The 16,334-nt window shown below is 51.3% G+C and overlaps 1 protein-coding gene across 3 annotated transcripts in view; it reads left to right on the top strand.

Moving 5' to 3' along the window:
- Positions 1-15,853, top strand: part of RAPGEF1 (Rap guanine nucleotide exchange factor 1) — an 86,296-nt gene extending 70,443 nt beyond the window's left edge. For 2 of the 3 annotated variants that reach the window (XM_050320263.1, XM_050320262.1), the window contains exons 15-18: positions 535-617; positions 1,843-1,954; positions 3,559-3,634; positions 6,747-7,389. In XM_050320263.1, coding sequence (XP_050176220.1) covers positions 535-617; positions 1,843-1,954; positions 3,559-3,634; positions 6,747-7,066 — 591 coding nt within the window. In that variant the 3' untranslated portion in view covers positions 7,067-7,389. Of the gene's footprint in view, positions 1-534; positions 618-1,842; positions 1,955-3,558; positions 3,635-6,746; positions 7,390-8,292; positions 8,386-8,786; positions 8,973-9,127; positions 9,213-9,435; positions 9,531-9,933; positions 10,013-10,135; positions 10,238-10,642; positions 10,741-11,246; positions 11,376-11,948 lie in introns of those variants that run through there. The other variant, XM_050320264.1, reaches the window with a different exon arrangement.
- The last annotated feature ends 481 nt before the right edge of the window (positions 15,854-16,334 follow it).

Here is a 16,334-nt window from a genome sequence, read left to right as displayed (position 1 = left end):
TTGCATTAGCCTCATTTCCACAGCCCTGGGTTGTGGAGTGGAAATGTTGCATCACTGCGAAACCTCTTCCGATGGGAGAGAAGGGAGGTAGGAAGCAGTGAGCATCCACCCCCTAAGGCAGGGGGGCTGTGATCAGCAGGGGAACTGAAACTGGAGAGCTTAGAGCTGGCTCTGTCCATTTGGATTAAAGCAGGAGGCAAGTGTACTTCAACAGTAAGGGCTGGAGGAAAAATAAAAGGTCACGAGAGGGTTAAAATCCAAGACAACAGATGACTTGTGTTGTAACTTTCAGCATCATTTCACAATGTTAAAAGCAAACAGTACTAATTACACTAGTCTCCAGAGATGGTCCCAAATTTCCTGTCTGATTAACTTCTGTGTTTTCCTGGCATTTGGCATTAACTTGCATCAGTCTTTAACCGCTCTGTAGGAATTTACAGTAAAGGGCCATTTAGAGGCAGGCAGACTGTAAGTGCAGGGCTTGCTGGACTCAAGGACCCCGTGTAATAATGAAAAACTTCTTTCTCTTGGCAGGAATCTCCCTCTGTCAAAGACTCCAAAGACTCCTCTGTGAACAGCAGTGCCATGGGGAAAGAGGGCAATGATGGTGCTGACAGGTGAGCCTGCCTCCCTTGGTGCTTCTGCTTCCATCCTCGAAGGGTACAGAGCCCCCCCAACATCCCCTCTGCCAAGCCACCCTTGGGGCTGCCTGTTCTGCCCTCAACCTCCTCCGTGTTCTCTAAACTTTTAAGCCCACATTTTTGGACAGGCAGTGAGCGGTGGGATCCTGCTGGACAAGCAGGAGGATCCTGGCAAGATTGCCCTGCTGAACTCAGGGAGCCCCTGGGGGTTAATGCAGCCCATGTTAGCCATCCTCAGTCCATCTCTTTGGCAGTGCTGTCATTGACACTGGCTGCTCCCTCCTGCTTCCAGGAAAATGTGTGAAAAGAGTCTGTATGGCTGTTTGGAATAGTCTTCCAGAGGGGAATTTCTTCCTAACCCTGCTAGTTAAGAGGCTGGCTGAGGCCCCAAAGCTTTATATCCCTTCTAATGCTCTTAGCTATCATTTGCCTATGTAAATGAAGAGGTGCAAGCTGTAACAGATGGGCTTCAGGAGGAGTGGAGCAAGTGCTTCCCTGCTGCTCGAGATTGCTCTGCAATTGCATTTCTAAAGCAAAAATAGAGAACAGCGATGATTTGTGTGTGACAGTCAACTTCCCTCCCCCATTTCCCTGCAGTTGGTTTGAGGGTTTTAATCCCTGCAGTGAAGGAGACGACACAAGAATGCTCTGCAAAGCTCACTATCAGCTCAAAGTACTGACTGGTGCATGGGATTTTGACCTGTGCCTAGGGAAAGCTAGGAAGAACATAAGTATATTATTATTTTTTAGGAATATAGGCACAAGAAGGTAGGAACAGAGTTGGGGATGTACACCAGAAAAATGGTCAGAGCTTTCTGCTCTGCTTTCCTGCGAAATGAGAGCCTGTCATCTCCCCTTGTCTCAGCACAGTGGGTCATGAACTGACTAAGATATGTATGTGTAGAGTAGGCTCAGTCTCTATACATTTGAGGAAGGGCTTAGATTTGTGTGCACTAAAAATTTGGTGGATTAAGGAGACATGGAAGTGTGTACTTATGCATGGCATAGTAAAATCCTGCCAGAAATGCAGACAGACAAGTGTTCAGGTCCTAAAGGTTCATCTTCCTCTCTTTCAAGAGATGCACAAAGCAACACAATTAGAGCCAGACATTTGGGCTTGTTTGCAGAAGGTTTACCTCCAGAGTGTCTGTGTACTTACTGTCATTTAATGAAGGTTATTTCCCTTTTTTTTTTTTCACAGGCAGCCACAGTCACCAGATACTTTGGAATCATCACAGCTGGAGGAAGAGGTAGATGAGCTGTCCCTTATTGACCACAGTGAAATCATGGCTAGATTAACACTGAAGCAAGAGGTAGGTGCATTAGGGGTTTGCTTTTGTACTCTTTGGTTTACACTGTGTTGAAATCTGATTCTCTGTGTGCACAAGCAAGGCATCACCTCTTATTTGATGTTAGAAACTAGGTTGCAGCAGAATTGGGATGCAGGTGCAGGCTATTGTTGAAGTAGGAGATGCTGGTACAGGCAGGGAGCATCAGCAATGAATGAGGTTTTAACAGAAGGTGAGATGTCTCCCTAAAAACCAGCACATCTTGTGCCCTTTTCCCAGTCTGCCCCTTCCCACCTCTCCATCCTGCAATAGTCTGGGATGAATCACATGAGAACCTGAGCACAGGAAATCCAGGTGGGGCTTGATGGTGTTGGCCTTTCGGTCTGACAGCAGGTTCAGCAGGTGAACGAGCAGGACATTTTATGTTACTGATGTGGAAAAGCGGCCAAAAAAGGAACTGTTTTGTGTTTGAGAAATAGCTTTGTGTCTGGCCTGGGGTGGACTCCCAGCCAGCTTTGCTCTCTGTGCTCTTGAGCCATGTTGTCTTTGACATGCAGCTTGAGGGAACATGCAGGCTTTTGAAGCTTTCAGACTATCAGGGGGCTGGTCTGAAAAACAGAGAGAATGTATCATTTACTGGCACTTAAGGAGTGTTCTTTGGTCAGCTGAGATGTGCAGCAGAGAGTGAAAAGCTATTACTCATTCTTTAAGTAGTGTTTCATATGAGTCTTGCCAGAGGGTCACCTGAAAAATTCACATCTTAGACATAGCTGCTCCATGGCTGTAATCCGTGGTTTTTTCACTGGTTTGCATATTGAAACGACAATCCTCCTCCTCTTCTGGATTCTTCCCTTTAAAAAAACATATAAAAATCAGTGATTTCTGAGCATTTGGGACTAGCAGATCAGTGTCTTAATGTCTTCTTTCTTTCTTCTCTTTATGATCTGCATGTTTGAAACAGTACAAAACTGTCACCGCGAGCTGCTTCCTGCAGTGTGGGAACCGCTGGCTGAGTGATGGATCAGTTTTGCACATTTTGAGTTGAGAAATGCAGTAGCTAGAAGAGTGTTTTAGAGAGTGGTAAGGCAGGGGTCAAGCAATTAGCAGGGCTGTTTTCTGCTCCTGGTTATTGGATCGCTTCAGGTGACCTCCGGCCAAATAGTTCCAGATTAGGGAATTAACTTACTAGGTTTTGATGTTCCAGCAACATGCGAGTTAAATGCGTGACCTCCCACCCCACAGCCACTGTGGTACGTGGCTGTGTGAACTTTGAGACGGTTCACACAGTGTGGCTGCTCTGCTAATGGTCTTCTGGGAGCATTTGGGGCATTTGTGTTCATTCTTCTGTGGACAGAAGGTTCAGCTTTCACTGAGCTTCACAGCCCAGCCTTAAGGAGTCAGAGATTCCAGGTAAGGATCAGCCCAGCTCCTCATCTGGGACACCAAATGCTTTATTCAGATTCCAGGATTAGCCCAGCGCTGAAGACCATGTCCCAGCTTGTGCTGTGAGCGGTGCCAGGAACACTGTGTGCGCTGCCAGCTGTTGCTGAGCTTGAACCCCAGCGCTGTTAAACCAGGCTGAAGGGAACCTTGGGCCGTGCCTAACGTGGTTTGTGTTCCCCTTGCAGGGGGACGATGGGCCGGATGTCCGTGGTGGATCCGGAGACATCCTGTTAGTGCATGCGACGGAGACTGACAGGAAAGGTAGGTGGATGCAGCAGGGCAGAGCTGAGGGGCACAGCCTGGCACGGCCTTTGGCCGCTGATCTTTTGGTCTTCTGCCTCTGCCTTCTGCTGTGGAGGCAGCTGGGCCGGGGGGAGGGTCTGCAGGGATCCCCTGCACAACCTGGGGGGGTTGTGCTGATCTGTGGTGAAAGGAGGTAAGCTGGATAAGCGCCTGGTGGTTCCATTTAGCAGCAGGGATGGTATTAACTCCTCACAGCCCTTGCCCAGATCTGGAAGGCGAGGCACACCAGTGACAGTGCTCTGTTGGTGTCCCTGTCTGTACCTGCTGAGCCTTCTGGGAATGCAGGAGTGACCAGCCTGTTGTGCATGGATCCTGTGTTCAGTGGTGCTCCTTGACCTTTGAATGTCAGGGCAGTGGGGATGTAGGAGCTGATGAAGTGAGTGTGGCATCGAAGCAGAAAAAAGGGGTGTTGGTTTGGGTCTGGTGCAGGACCTGTGGGCTCTGGGCAAGCTGTTCAGGTGCTGATCTGCTGACACCTCATTTTCAATGTACCATGTCACTTCCTAGTCCCACTCTGTACCAAGTGCATCCTGGTAGCCACCCAGGCCAGTTCAGAGAGAGAATCCACAGTACAAGAAAGGAGATGCAGAGGAGGAAAAGGGACATTAGCAACCCTTGGCTCTAGATTTGCTAAAACCCCATTTTATCTCTCCAAACCCAGTCACCACCCACATGAAGCTCTCCTATTCAAGACCTGTGGCAAAGACAGCCTTTGCAGTGTTTCTAGAGAGTGATTTGAACCTGCCAAACCCATTTGTGCTGATGGCCTTAACCAGGATTGATCTCCTTACCTCCTGGGATGCAAAGCAAAACACTAACCCACTGAATCACTCAGCACTTGTATTTTAGAGGTTTGATAGTCGAAGGGGAAATATCTTTCATGTACATTTTTAAATGACAGAGGTTTTGCTGTAGCATAAGATGTTTGCAATTACTTACCAGCACCATTCAGCTAGCAAGAAAATCCTTCCCCTGACAGCTGTTTCCCAGTTTGCATTGGGCACCGAATCCAGGAAGAAAGGACCAAAGGTAGGAACACACTAGAGAGGAGGAGGAGGCAATTGGTTGTGCCAAGGGTAGATATGTATATTAAGGAAAATAGTCTAAATGAGATGGTGGAAATATCCCTTATAAAAATGTTGAAAGTGGAATAGAGAAACTCTGATTTACTCCTGCTGTTCTCTGGAACGTCACATTGCAAGAACTTCCCTACTGCTCCTGCTGAAAGACAGCTATTTGGTAAGGGGATGTGTGCTCAGACCTCCAGTTCATGAACAGGGGGCTCTGAGGGTGCTGCAAGCAGTGGGGTGAAAGCTGTGGAGAACCTTTCAGGACTGGGGAAAACTAGAGCAGGATTTTTACTGCCCAGTGGTGCAGCTGGAGATTGCTGGGTGGAGGGAGCTCAGGTTCTCAGTCCCTGAGCTTGGCCTCACAGGCGCTGCCAAGCCACGGAGCTGAATGGAGCACAGAGGAATTTGTGCTATGCTAACTCACTGTTTGGGTGACTGAGAGGGTTAATGAATTAAGCTTACAATGAGAAGAATTCAGGGCTTGTAAATCAATCAGCCAAACGGCACAGAGGGGTAGAGTTAAGAGGCTTTCCTTTAAAGATGAATTTCTTGGCAGCTTCAAGTGCCAGAGCAGACCAGCTGTATTACCTCACGTTGCCTTTTGGGCAGATGGGAACCCAGAATAAATGTAACTCCACGCCCTGTTGCATGATGCTTCTTGTCCATCTGAGTTTTCCAAAAGAGCTAAATGGAGTAAGGGATAAAGAGAGACTTGTGGTCTTTAGGAATAAAATCCGTGGTCAGTTAAGTGCTCACAGGCACACACACACACTTGCTGTGAGTGCAGGATTACAGCTGGACAGGGCCTGGGGCTCACCCCTGACATGACCACCCAGCTTCTGGCTTTAGAGCTTTTGTCTGATTGTCTGTAACCAAAAGGCAGCAGCAGTCTCTGATTTAAGAGCAGGAGGGAGCAGCATTGCCACGAGGTTCCTGCCAAGAAAAACACTGCAGGTAGAGAGGCACTGCTACCCCACTGTGCCCTGCCCCTTCCCTCTCTCCACGGCAGTGGATGGATGTTGCAGCACGTGGGTGTGGGGTGATCCCTGTCCTGGCTGGAACAAGCTCTGCATGTACAGCCGAGCCTGGGCAGGCCCAGCAGGAGCTTTTTCTGCCCACGGTGCTCCTGGCAGAGGCAGAGTGCCATCCCACTGCACATCCTGCTGCTGATCTATGCTGGGGCTGATGCTCCCACTGGACAGAGCTGCCCACAGTGACCAGGCATTGCCCAGGAGAGTTCTACAGTCCTGACCTGAAATCTGCTTTCCCATTTGCAGCTCCTGCTTTTTCAAATTCCATCCTCTGTGTCCATGGCAAAGCCCACAGCCTTTGTGAGCCTGGGCCCTGCAGCACCCCCGTCCTGCAGATGAATTAACACAAGCTGACTTGCCCCCACATCAGCATCTGTGTTGTGGCAGGGTCATGGCCATGGTAGTGTCAGTTTTTTCAGTGCAATTTACTCTTCCTTTGGCTGAAAATAATCTTGTATTTGCACTGTCCTGGGACGGATTTCCTGGAATGCAGTAAGGACAGGGGATCTGCAGCACCAGAACATGTGTGTTCCTCATCAGGAGGGCAGAGTGACCGTGTCTCTGCAGGGCCCTGTGCTGCCTGAGAGAGGCTGAGGCACAACAGGCAGCCACCTCTCACCGTCAGATCTTCCCTTTAAAGTATCCCCGAGGTCTAAACCATGATTTTTCTTGACCCATTACTGATAGTTCCTGTCCAACAAGGAGGTGTTTTCCACTGACCCCTTTGGTGGTGGAATAAACAAAGACCTCAGCTCAAATGCTGCAAATGGGAGCCAGGGCCAGGGAAGTGGGGACAGGGCAGTGTCAGTGCTGCTCTTGTGTTACAGGGTCCATCTGCTGGTAAGGACCAAAAGCACAGTTCTGGAAAGTCCATTCATGCCAAAATGCATCCATGTCCTCCTCTGCACAATTGGATTCAGTCTCACAAGAAACTTGACTTGACTGAGCCTTTCATGTCTCTCTCCCTAGATCTGGTGCTGTACTGTGAAGCCTTTCTGACTACATACAGGACATTTATTACCCCTGAAGAGCTCATCAAGAAGCTGCAGTACAGATATCCTTGGCATGAGTGGCAGTTCACTCCCATCAGGAATCAGAGCGGGGCAGTCATTGTGGAGGGAGCTGATGGCAAGTTGTTTGTTCAGAAGCCTGCTGACAGTCTGGTCAGTGATGTGCTGGCCCTGGAGGTGTCCCAGGCAGGAGTTGCTTCACCTCCACATTCTGCAATGGGAATTGCAGCAGGGCAGGTCCAGGCAAGGTGGATAACGGACCGGAGAGTTGTCTCCTGAGGGTCCTCTCAGGGAAGAGGAGCAGTTGAGGTTTTCTGTACATCACTGGGTAATTATCATTTGTTTTGGACATCTTGTTTTCTAGACTGTGGATCAGGGCACCTTCTGCCTTCCAGAGGGGCTGTGGGGATTATGGGCAGGTGTAGTTTAATACTGGAGATGACTACACCATCAAGGCCTTTTCTCTATCTTACTACAATAAAACTCAGCATTGAAAGGCTGGGCTCTTGGCCCCCCCAGTTCTGAACTGAGCTTGTAACTGGTAACAAAGCAGGGCCCTGATGTGCAGGGTGAGCATTAGCATTTCTGACAGAGGATTCAGAAGGCTTCTTGAGCACCCTGCCTGCCATTCCTTCCCTTTGGCTCCATTCCCTGCCAGCTGAGCGGGTCGGTGTCTGGATCTGGGTGGTGTGAACGCCTCGTGGGTCTTGGTGCTGTGCACCCACGTCAGAGGGAGCCTGACGTCACTGTGTCCTGCTTTGTGGCTCATCACTGCCATCTGCAGCAGAGCCACTGCTCCCTGAGCTCCAGCTGGGATCAGCTCACCAAGGACACAGCACAGCTCCCAGTCGGTGACAGCACTGTCTGGGGCAGTCCTGCAGGCCCTTGACTTACTGATAACCTTGTTCCCTTCCCCTTTCTCCACCTGGCAGAAGGTTTTTCAGCCTGTGCTGTCTCCCCTGTCACCGTTCTCCTTGCAGTAAATTGGGCAATGAGGAAGGTAGAGGTGACATCTGAGATCTGTTGAGACCAGATGTCACAGACCAGTGGGGGAGATCCCTGCAGAGGAGTGCTGCTCATTAAATTCCACCTTAGAGAGAACAATTTCAAGGTACACCTGCTCTTCTAGCATCAGTTCCATGAGGTGTAAGAGGCTCCTCGTGCCCCTGCAGCTGGTGTCAGCTTAATGCCATCTTAATTAGAGCCATATCAGTGTCCCTCATCTCCTGGAAATGGAACACGAGTTTCCATCAGGGCAGAATAGTGTGCTGCTCTGATGTAGATGCCTCATCCCTGGAAGTGTTGAAGGCCAAGCTGGGTGGAGCTCTGAGCAACCTGGTCAAGTGGAAGGTGTTCCTGCCCTTGGCAGGGGGATGGATCTGAGTGATCTTCAGGGTCCCTTCCATCCCAAACCATTCAGTGATACTGTGATTGCTTGGGGCAGCTGGTGACTGCACTGATGCTGGTCTGACCACACCGAGTTGATTCTTTAATTTGAGACCAACATATGAGAAGTTTTGCCACTTCCCGGACACGTTTAAGAAGCGAGTCAGTAAGAACACCTTCTTCGTGCTGGTGCGAGTGGTGGATGAGCTGTGGTGAGTTGCTTTCTTTGTTTTGGATGGGAGATGTGGGGTCAGTAACATAACAGAGGTCTGGTAGTTGGAAAGTTGTGGGTTTTAGGAAGATGTGGTTTTATGGAAGGGGTGGTTTTTAAACCCTATTTAGGATGACAGCTGAAACCCCTGACCCTGACCAATCAGATACTTGCACTGCTGAACCTACTGGAAGAGCAGGTTCTTGGTGTGTCCTAACTGGGTCAGTGACTTTAAAATAACCAGTACAAGGGGAATCTGGGAAAGGAAGAGCTGGGAAGAGGAGGAATTTCAGTCACCCAATTCTGCTTGTACAAAAGAGTGACGGGATTCGGTACAGGTACAAACTGTAGCTCAGTCTCGTAGCTCTGATGCCTGCCCTGGGTTTTCCATCTTTCTCTCAGCTTAGTGGAGTTGACAGAGGAAATTCTCAAGCTGCTGATGGACCTGGTCTTCCGGCTGGTCTGCAATGGGGAGCTGAGCCTTGCCAGGGTGTTACGCAAGAACATCCTTGATAAAGTGGATCAGAAGAAAATGCTGAGCTACGCCAACTCCATCAAACCTCTTGCAGCCCGAGGGGTGGCAGCCAGGTGAGGGAAGATGCATGGAACCATATCTTGGTCCTTTGAGAGCCAGGGAATCCCTTTCCTGCAGACACAAAAGTTTTCTCAGCCCAAAAGATAAGAAAGAGGAGAAAAGAGGTCACATTTTCTGAGCCTTTGTACTTCATCCTTGTTTTCCACAGGCCAGGGACACTGCATGATTTCCACAGTCATGAAATAGCCGAGCAGCTGACCCTCCTGGATGCTGAACTCTTCTATAAAATCGAGGTACAGAGATGAGGATGGGGAAAGGGTGGTGGGAGGGATTGGAATATGCACCCCCTACAATCTCTGGTGTTCCCTGCCAGCTCTCCAGGACACCTGTTGGGTTGTGGGACACAGCTGATCTCGTGTCAGCAAGTGGCTGCGAACACACACTGGGAATGTTGAGGCAGGAATCCCGTTTTAATGTGTGGTATTTTCCCACTCCTCTCCTCTTCTTCCTTGGCAGATCCCAGAAGTTTTGCTTTGGGCAAAGGAACAAAATGAAGAGAAGAGCCCCAACCTGACACAGTTCACAGAGCACTTTAATAACATGTCCTACTGGTAAGGAGCTTAAAACAACCATACCACTGAACTGTGCTTAACATCCAGTGCCTTTCACATATTCCAAATATTCCTTGCTGACTTGGGTTCCTTTGTTACAAGTGGAATAACATATATTTTTGGCCAGGAAGTAGACGCAGAACACTCATCAAAAACCCCAGAGTACATGAGAAAGAAAATCAGGAATGTTGTGGAGGTTTCCTCTTGTAAATAAAGGCACTCTGTAAAATTATCCTGTCTCTGTTGTGGATGAGAGTGCTCCATTAAAGTTGAAGGTATCATGAGCTTTTTAGTACTGTTGGCCCATCCTTATCAGTGATCAGGTTTTTTTAATGAAAAAAAGAAGAAGTCTGAGATCTGCTTAAGTGGGTTTATCATTTTTTTTTTCTGTCTGTTCTTCCAGGGTCCGTTCAATAATTATGCTACAAGAGAAAGCCCAGGACCGAGAGAGGCTGCTCCTTAAATTTATAAAGATTATGAAGGTACCAGCTTGGACTTCCCTGTGAATCACAAACACTGCTCCTTAAAGGAGCAGGGTAGTGTGACCTGGTTGTTAGGGCTGTTTCAGATCTCTTGAGTAACTGGAATTTTCTCCCTCTTCGCAGCACTTACGAAAGCTGAATAATTTTAATTCCTATCTGGCCATTCTTTCTGCACTGGATTCTGCCCCCATCAGAAGGCTGGAGTGGCAGAAGCAAACCTCAGAGGTGAGGAGCAGTCGGGGCTGTCATCTTTGGGGGATATGTATGAAACAGCCGGGTGGTCTCAATAGCTCAGCAACTCCCAGGGTGGAGGGATGGTGGATAACTGCTCTCCAGTGGGTGTGATGCCACAGTGCTGGAAGCCTGCAGCATGGCTGGGCATTCTGACAGCTGCAGGAGTGCCAGCACAGTCACAGGGCAGAACAGCCACCTCCTCTCTGCAAACCAGGGCTTGCTGAGGCTGAAGGCAGTGAGGCTCTGCGTATGCGCAGTCGGGGTCAGGCTGAATAAATCACTTGGAGGTGTTTCCAGGACAGCATTAACTCCCTGGCCTGCATAGCTCTCTGGGGAGAGATGACAGAGAAAATGGGTTTGCAGCAGCAGTTCACCATGGGATTTGTGTCCTGGCAGGGCCTGGCTGAGTACTGCACCCTGATCGACAGCTCCTCGTCCTTCCGCGCCTACCGAGCGGCTCTGGCCGATGTGGAGCCCCCCTGCATCCCGTACCTGTGAGTGGGCAGTTTCTTTCCTCTGCACATTAAAGTGGTTCCTTCAAGGCTTTCTCAGCAGCTTCTGCTGAGCTCAGCACTTGCCTTTTGCCAGACATGTGGGATAAGACAGCACTGTGCCACGTCAGCCCGTGGGCCCTCTCTGGAGGGATTTGTCTGGGAGCACAGGAAGGCAGGGTGGCAAATACCATTTTGTAAAGAAGCTTCTTCCAGCCTGGTCCTTCTCTCCATGAAGGGTGAAAGAGCAACCTCATCACCCGTAGTGTGCCATGAGTGCCTCCCCTCAGAGGCCCCTCAGCTGTGCATGGTGGGTGCTTGCACCTGAACACCACTGGATCTGCTGCTGGGGGAACGTTTCCCTCTGGATAAGGTTGCCATGATGGTGGCAGTGGGAGGCTGTTGGATTGCACTGGGCTGCCTTTTGGGCTGGCCACCCTGCCCCTGTGTGACTAACCTCTGTACCTGTTTACCAACTCCCTGGCCTGCTGCCCCTTTCTCTCTTTCAGAGGCTTGATTCTGCAGGATCTGACCTTTGTTCATCTGGGAAACCCCGATTACATTGACAGCAAAGTGAACTTTTCCAAGCGTTGGCAGCAGTTCAACATCCTGGACAGCATGAGGTGCTTCCAGCAAGTGTAAGTGCAGCAACAGGGGGGTCAGAGCTGTCTGTGGGGCAGCAGGTGGGGATTGGGGTGTGTGGGGATGATGGCTGGGAACCCCTATGCAAGGGGAAGGGAGTCTAAAGTCAAAGCATCGTGATGGAGATGTAAAGAGAGCTGGGAATGACAGGGCTCTGGTTGCAGTTCTCCTTCCCTCTCTAGGTTAGACAAAAGTTGTGAAGACATTTTTGTGATGTTAGTTTTGAGATCCAGTGCAAAGTTTTCCCACTCCTCTCTTTAGGATAAGTTTTTCCTCCAGGTTTTGCCCTTGCTGGTTCCTGTGTTCTCTAGGATATGGAGAGTTTTCTTCAATGCTGTCTTGCAGCAGAGGCAGCACACCTAACTGCAGATTTCTGTGTGACAGGGTCCTTTTTTCCCTCCCAGTTCAGCAACAGGCATGATGGGTTTTCCTCTTTCTGGTGTCACACCTTGTCATGAGTACTGAACACAGACCACAGTGCTGGATGTGTTAGAGCAGGGCAGGGGCGGCCAAAATTGGGAGAGGTCCCCAGGTAGCCCCTCATTTAACCCTCCTCTGTGGTTTTCCAGACATTACGACATCAAAAGAAACGACGACATAGTGTCATTCTTCAACGACTTCAGCGACCACCTGGCTGAGGAGGCCTTGTGGGAACTGTCCCTCAAAATCAAACCTCGCAACATTACGAGGCGGAAAACAGATCGAGAAGAGAAGACCTAGGAGGAGGGGTGGTGCGAGCGAGGAGAATTGCTCCGCAGAGGCGCCGAGGGCAGCTATGAGACTGGAGTTCAATGTTTGTACCTGTCACTGGATGACACACCCTCCCTCCCAGCTGGCAGCCATCCCTGGGGGTGGGAATGCCGGGCGCTCGCAGCCGGCCAGAGGTGACCGCGCGCGGCCGCCGCCGAGGGCAGAGATCGACCGGTGCTCGCTGCACCCGCCCTCCTTCTCCTCCCGTCCCTCTGTGCCATGAACCAGCTTTAAACCCGGGGAGAGAGCTGTGTGGAAGGAGAGTCCTGCGCCAGCGTGTTGGTTTGCTGGCCCATTCCATCCGGGAATAGCCCGGCTTCTGTTTCCATCCACGAAGGAAGGTCAGCGAGAGCTCAGCGCCGACACTGTCTCTGGAGCGGCGTCGGGCAGGAGCAGCCGTGGAAGCCAAGGGTTTGAGACTCCCCTGCAATGCCACCTCCAAACATGTTCATCCATAGGAGATGAGGATGGAAGCGTTCCTGCTGCCTGCCAGAGGAGCTCTGCTTTCAGAGAGCTGCTTGTGTTTACAGGGGTCTTGGTTCGCCCCAGATCTCTGGCGCCTTCTCCGTGGGAGGAAGGCACCGGTCGTAGATACGGAAGAGGCACTGAAAACATGGGCAGGGACCCGCCATCTGCAGTCATCACATCCCCCTCCTCCTCTCAGATCTCGTTATTTAAGCAACGGTAAATCCCTCTGGACCTGGAAACACGGACTACCCAGGTACTGCGGGTCACTGTCTGTGGCCCCGTGTCTCTTAGCGATGGTACTTAGCTTTTGCACAGGAAATGCTGTAGTATATGGACTGTACATACTAGTGTTTAGAATCCGTTGGGGATTTTTGATGCATGTCTGAATACCGATGAATTTATAGGAAAAAAAAAAAAAAGAAAAAGTGCAAACCGATATGTATAAAATTCACAACCAGTGACAATGTTGTTCCAAGTGCTGGAAGAAAGGAGGCTCAAGGCTGTGGAGCAGGTGAAGGAGCCGGGCCAAGGAGCCAGCAGGTCCATTTCTGGGTTGGAAATGGGAGCCAGGAAGGAGCCCTGTTCCCAGCCGAGCCACCCCATCCTCCCACCCCACTCCTCTCTCCTCTCACTGTTGCCAAATGTTTGTTCCTGGGGGTCCCCGTCGGGCTGGCCCTCGGTGCTGTGCTTTGTGACCCGTGCTTTGGCAGGAGCCCCAGCAGGTCCCCGTCCCCAGTCCTGCCGTGCCAGAGCCAGCAGGGCAGGGGCAGCCTGGCATGGAAGAGCAAAGGGCAGTCTCATTTCCCACACATGCAGTGTTAACCCCAATCTGTTCAGTGTGCCTTATTCAGCCCCTCTGTCCCCTCTCTGTGTCCCACCCAGGGTGTCCCCCCCAGCACAGCCCCAGCCAGGCCATTTCACATCCCTCCTCTCTATCCTCTTCCAATAGTTTACAGTCGGATCGTGGGTTTGAGTGTGCCCTGCAGGTTTCAGCAGCCTTGCGAGACCCTTCTCAGCTCTCTGTGGTTTTTACAGGGTTCTAACAAAATCCTGCAGGTTTAGGGCAGCAGCTCCTGGAATACAGATGTGGAGTTTCACAGAGCATCCTTAACTTATTTCTCAATAGCAGCTCTGTGCCTGCTCAAGCCTCTGTTTATTCTGGGTGAATCAGAGCTGCACTTACTTCCCTCTCCAAACAGATTGCAAAGACTTGGCCAGCTCTGCCTGACTCCCAGGAGGGAGTGACAGCCACACTGCCCCGCTCGCAGGGTTTTACCCAGCTTGGTTATTTTCCTGAAGATTCAGGCCCAGGACTCATACAGTGACCAATTGCTGAAGCACCCCTGTCCACGAGGACATCTTCTGGGAGAGGAGAGTGTGGGGTCCAACACAGTTTGTGCTGTGCAGCCCCAGAGAAGGAGGAGCAGGAATCTTCTGTGCTGAAACACGTTATCTGAACAGGAACACTTCAAAAGGGGGTTATTTTCATGGCACTGAGGGCGTTGGAGCGGTGTGTTGAGTCCAGCCAGGGCTTTGCAATCTCCAAAGGCTTCCCAGCCTTCCACAGAGGAAGTCATGCCTGTGTTTTCCTTTGTAAATAAGGTTTTTAAAAGCCCAACAGGTTGAGGTGGTGAGAAGGCTGATGGTGTGGGCTTTGCCCCAGCATCTCTGAGCACCCCTTGGGTGGGGGCTGTGTCTGGGCTGTTCTGGGGGTGTTGTGTGTGCTGGTAACACTGGAACCACCCCATCTGTGGGTGCAGAGGTCATGGCTGGGGCTTGATGCCACAGAGGAACAGGAGGGTGCAGCTTGTCTCCATCCAGCTGAATAACCTTGTTACATGATGGGGGAGCAATTGGCTCACTGGTTGGGCACAGAGTTACAGTGGCTGGGCTGACATCAGGCTGGCAGGTGTCACCAGTGGGGTTCTGCAGGGCTCCATCCTCAGCCCAGTTCTCCTCAACATCTTCATTAATGACCTGGACACAGGACTGGAAGGAATCCTTACAAACTTACACCAGGAGCTGTCGACTCCCTCGAGGGCAGAAAGGCCCTGCAGAGAGACCTCGACAAATTAGAGAGATGGGCAACCACCAACCACAGGAAGTTTAAGAAGGGCCAGTGTCCCATTCTGCACCTGGGATGGGGCAACCCTGGCTGTGTGTATAGACTGGGGAATGAGATGCTGGAAAGCAGCTGTGGGAAGGGACCTGGGGGTCCTGGTCGATGGCAAGTTGAATATGAGTCAGCAGTGCCCTGGCAGCCAGGAGGGCCAACCATGTCCTGGGGGGCATCAGGCAAAGCATCGCCAGCCAGGCGAGGGAGGGGATTGTCCCTCTCTGCTCTGACCTGGGGTGGCCTCATCTTGGATATTGTGTGCAGGTTTGGGCACCACAATGTAAAAAAAAGACATTAAGCTATTAGAGAGCACCCAAGGAGGCTGTGAGGATGGTGAAGGGTCTGGAGGGGAAGTGTTGTGAGGAGCAGCTGAGGGCACTTGGTCTGTTCAGCCTGGAGAAGGGGAGACTGAGGGGAGGCCTCACTGAGGTCTTCAACATCCTCATGTGGGGCAGTGGAGGGGCAGACATTTGATCTCTTCACTCTTGTGACCAGTGACATGAGTGGGGATGGGAGGTCTGAGTGGCCACAGCACCTCATCCAGTGTGATGGGGCTGAGCCCTCCAGCTTTCCTCCCCCCTGCTTTCCTTCCCCAGCTTTCCTCCCTTCTTCTCCCCTTTGCTCTGCCGTCATCCCCAACCCCAGTGTCCCAACCCCAGTCTCACAGGGCTGGAGGGACCCTAAACGAGGGTCCCCTTTGCCTGGAGCAGCTTGAGGTTTGCTGGCCAGAAACCCCCACTCTCCAGGGGCAGCCCCTGGGGAGCAGCCCAGAACATCCCTGTGCAAGACTGGCCAGGAGTGAGTTCCCGTGTCTCTCAGGCAGTGTTCTCGAGGCCATCACCTCTTTTTGGGCAGAGGGAAGAGTCTGAGTCCCCTCTCCACATGGGGCAGGGAGCGGGGAGAAGCGATGCCCCCAGTCACCAGCCCCCTGCCCCACTCCCAGGCATCTCCCCCCCCTAAGCAGTTCCGTTGTATTATAGATTTACCACAAACTCCATCCCCGTGGTGGCATCTTCCTCCGAACATTTCAGACCTGTAACTTTTATATTAAAGACAAATAAAACACCAATAACAAGCCCGCCTGATGATCCTGTTTACAGTGCATGCACAGTCTGTGGATTAAAGTGACAATCGAATCCACCTCTGGCGCTGGTGTGGCCTCATGTTTTCTCAAGTGCCCCTCTTGATTTTCCTCTGCCCATGGCTCTTTTTCCCTTTATTTTTTCCACTGTAAACCTCTTCCTTCCCTCTGCTGAGATGGCCTTGCCCCAGTACAAGCCCTACGCTTGGGAGGGGACATCTGCTACTGTCACCTTCCTCCGGGCACTGGTGCTCCCTGTGTTGGGGGGTTTTGGCCCCACAAACCCCGTGCCCAGCCCGTGCTGGCGGCTGAGGGCTATAAATAACCCCTAAAGAACCCCTGCAGCAGCCGGGGCGGCCAAGCTGCTCCTGCACTATTTTCAGTCCTGAACGGCATTCAAAATTCCTCTGGAAATAATTGTCACGGGCCAGCTGAGGAGGAGAATGCCCAGACACTGACTGAGCACGTGCCCCCTGCGCGACCGCGGAGCATCAGCAGCTCATCCTCCCCGCAGCAGCTCAGAGTGGCACCCCCAGGCCC

This window comes from Myiozetetes cayanensis, unplaced genomic scaffold, assembly GCF_022539395.1.
Source record: "Myiozetetes cayanensis isolate MyiCay16 unplaced genomic scaffold, myiCay2020 scf23, whole genome shotgun sequence".
Taxonomy (NCBI): Eukaryota; Metazoa; Chordata; class Aves; order Passeriformes; family Tyrannidae; genus Myiozetetes; species Myiozetetes cayanensis.
Note: the sequence above shows the minus strand (reverse complement) of the source record. Positions and strands in the feature narration are given on the sequence as shown.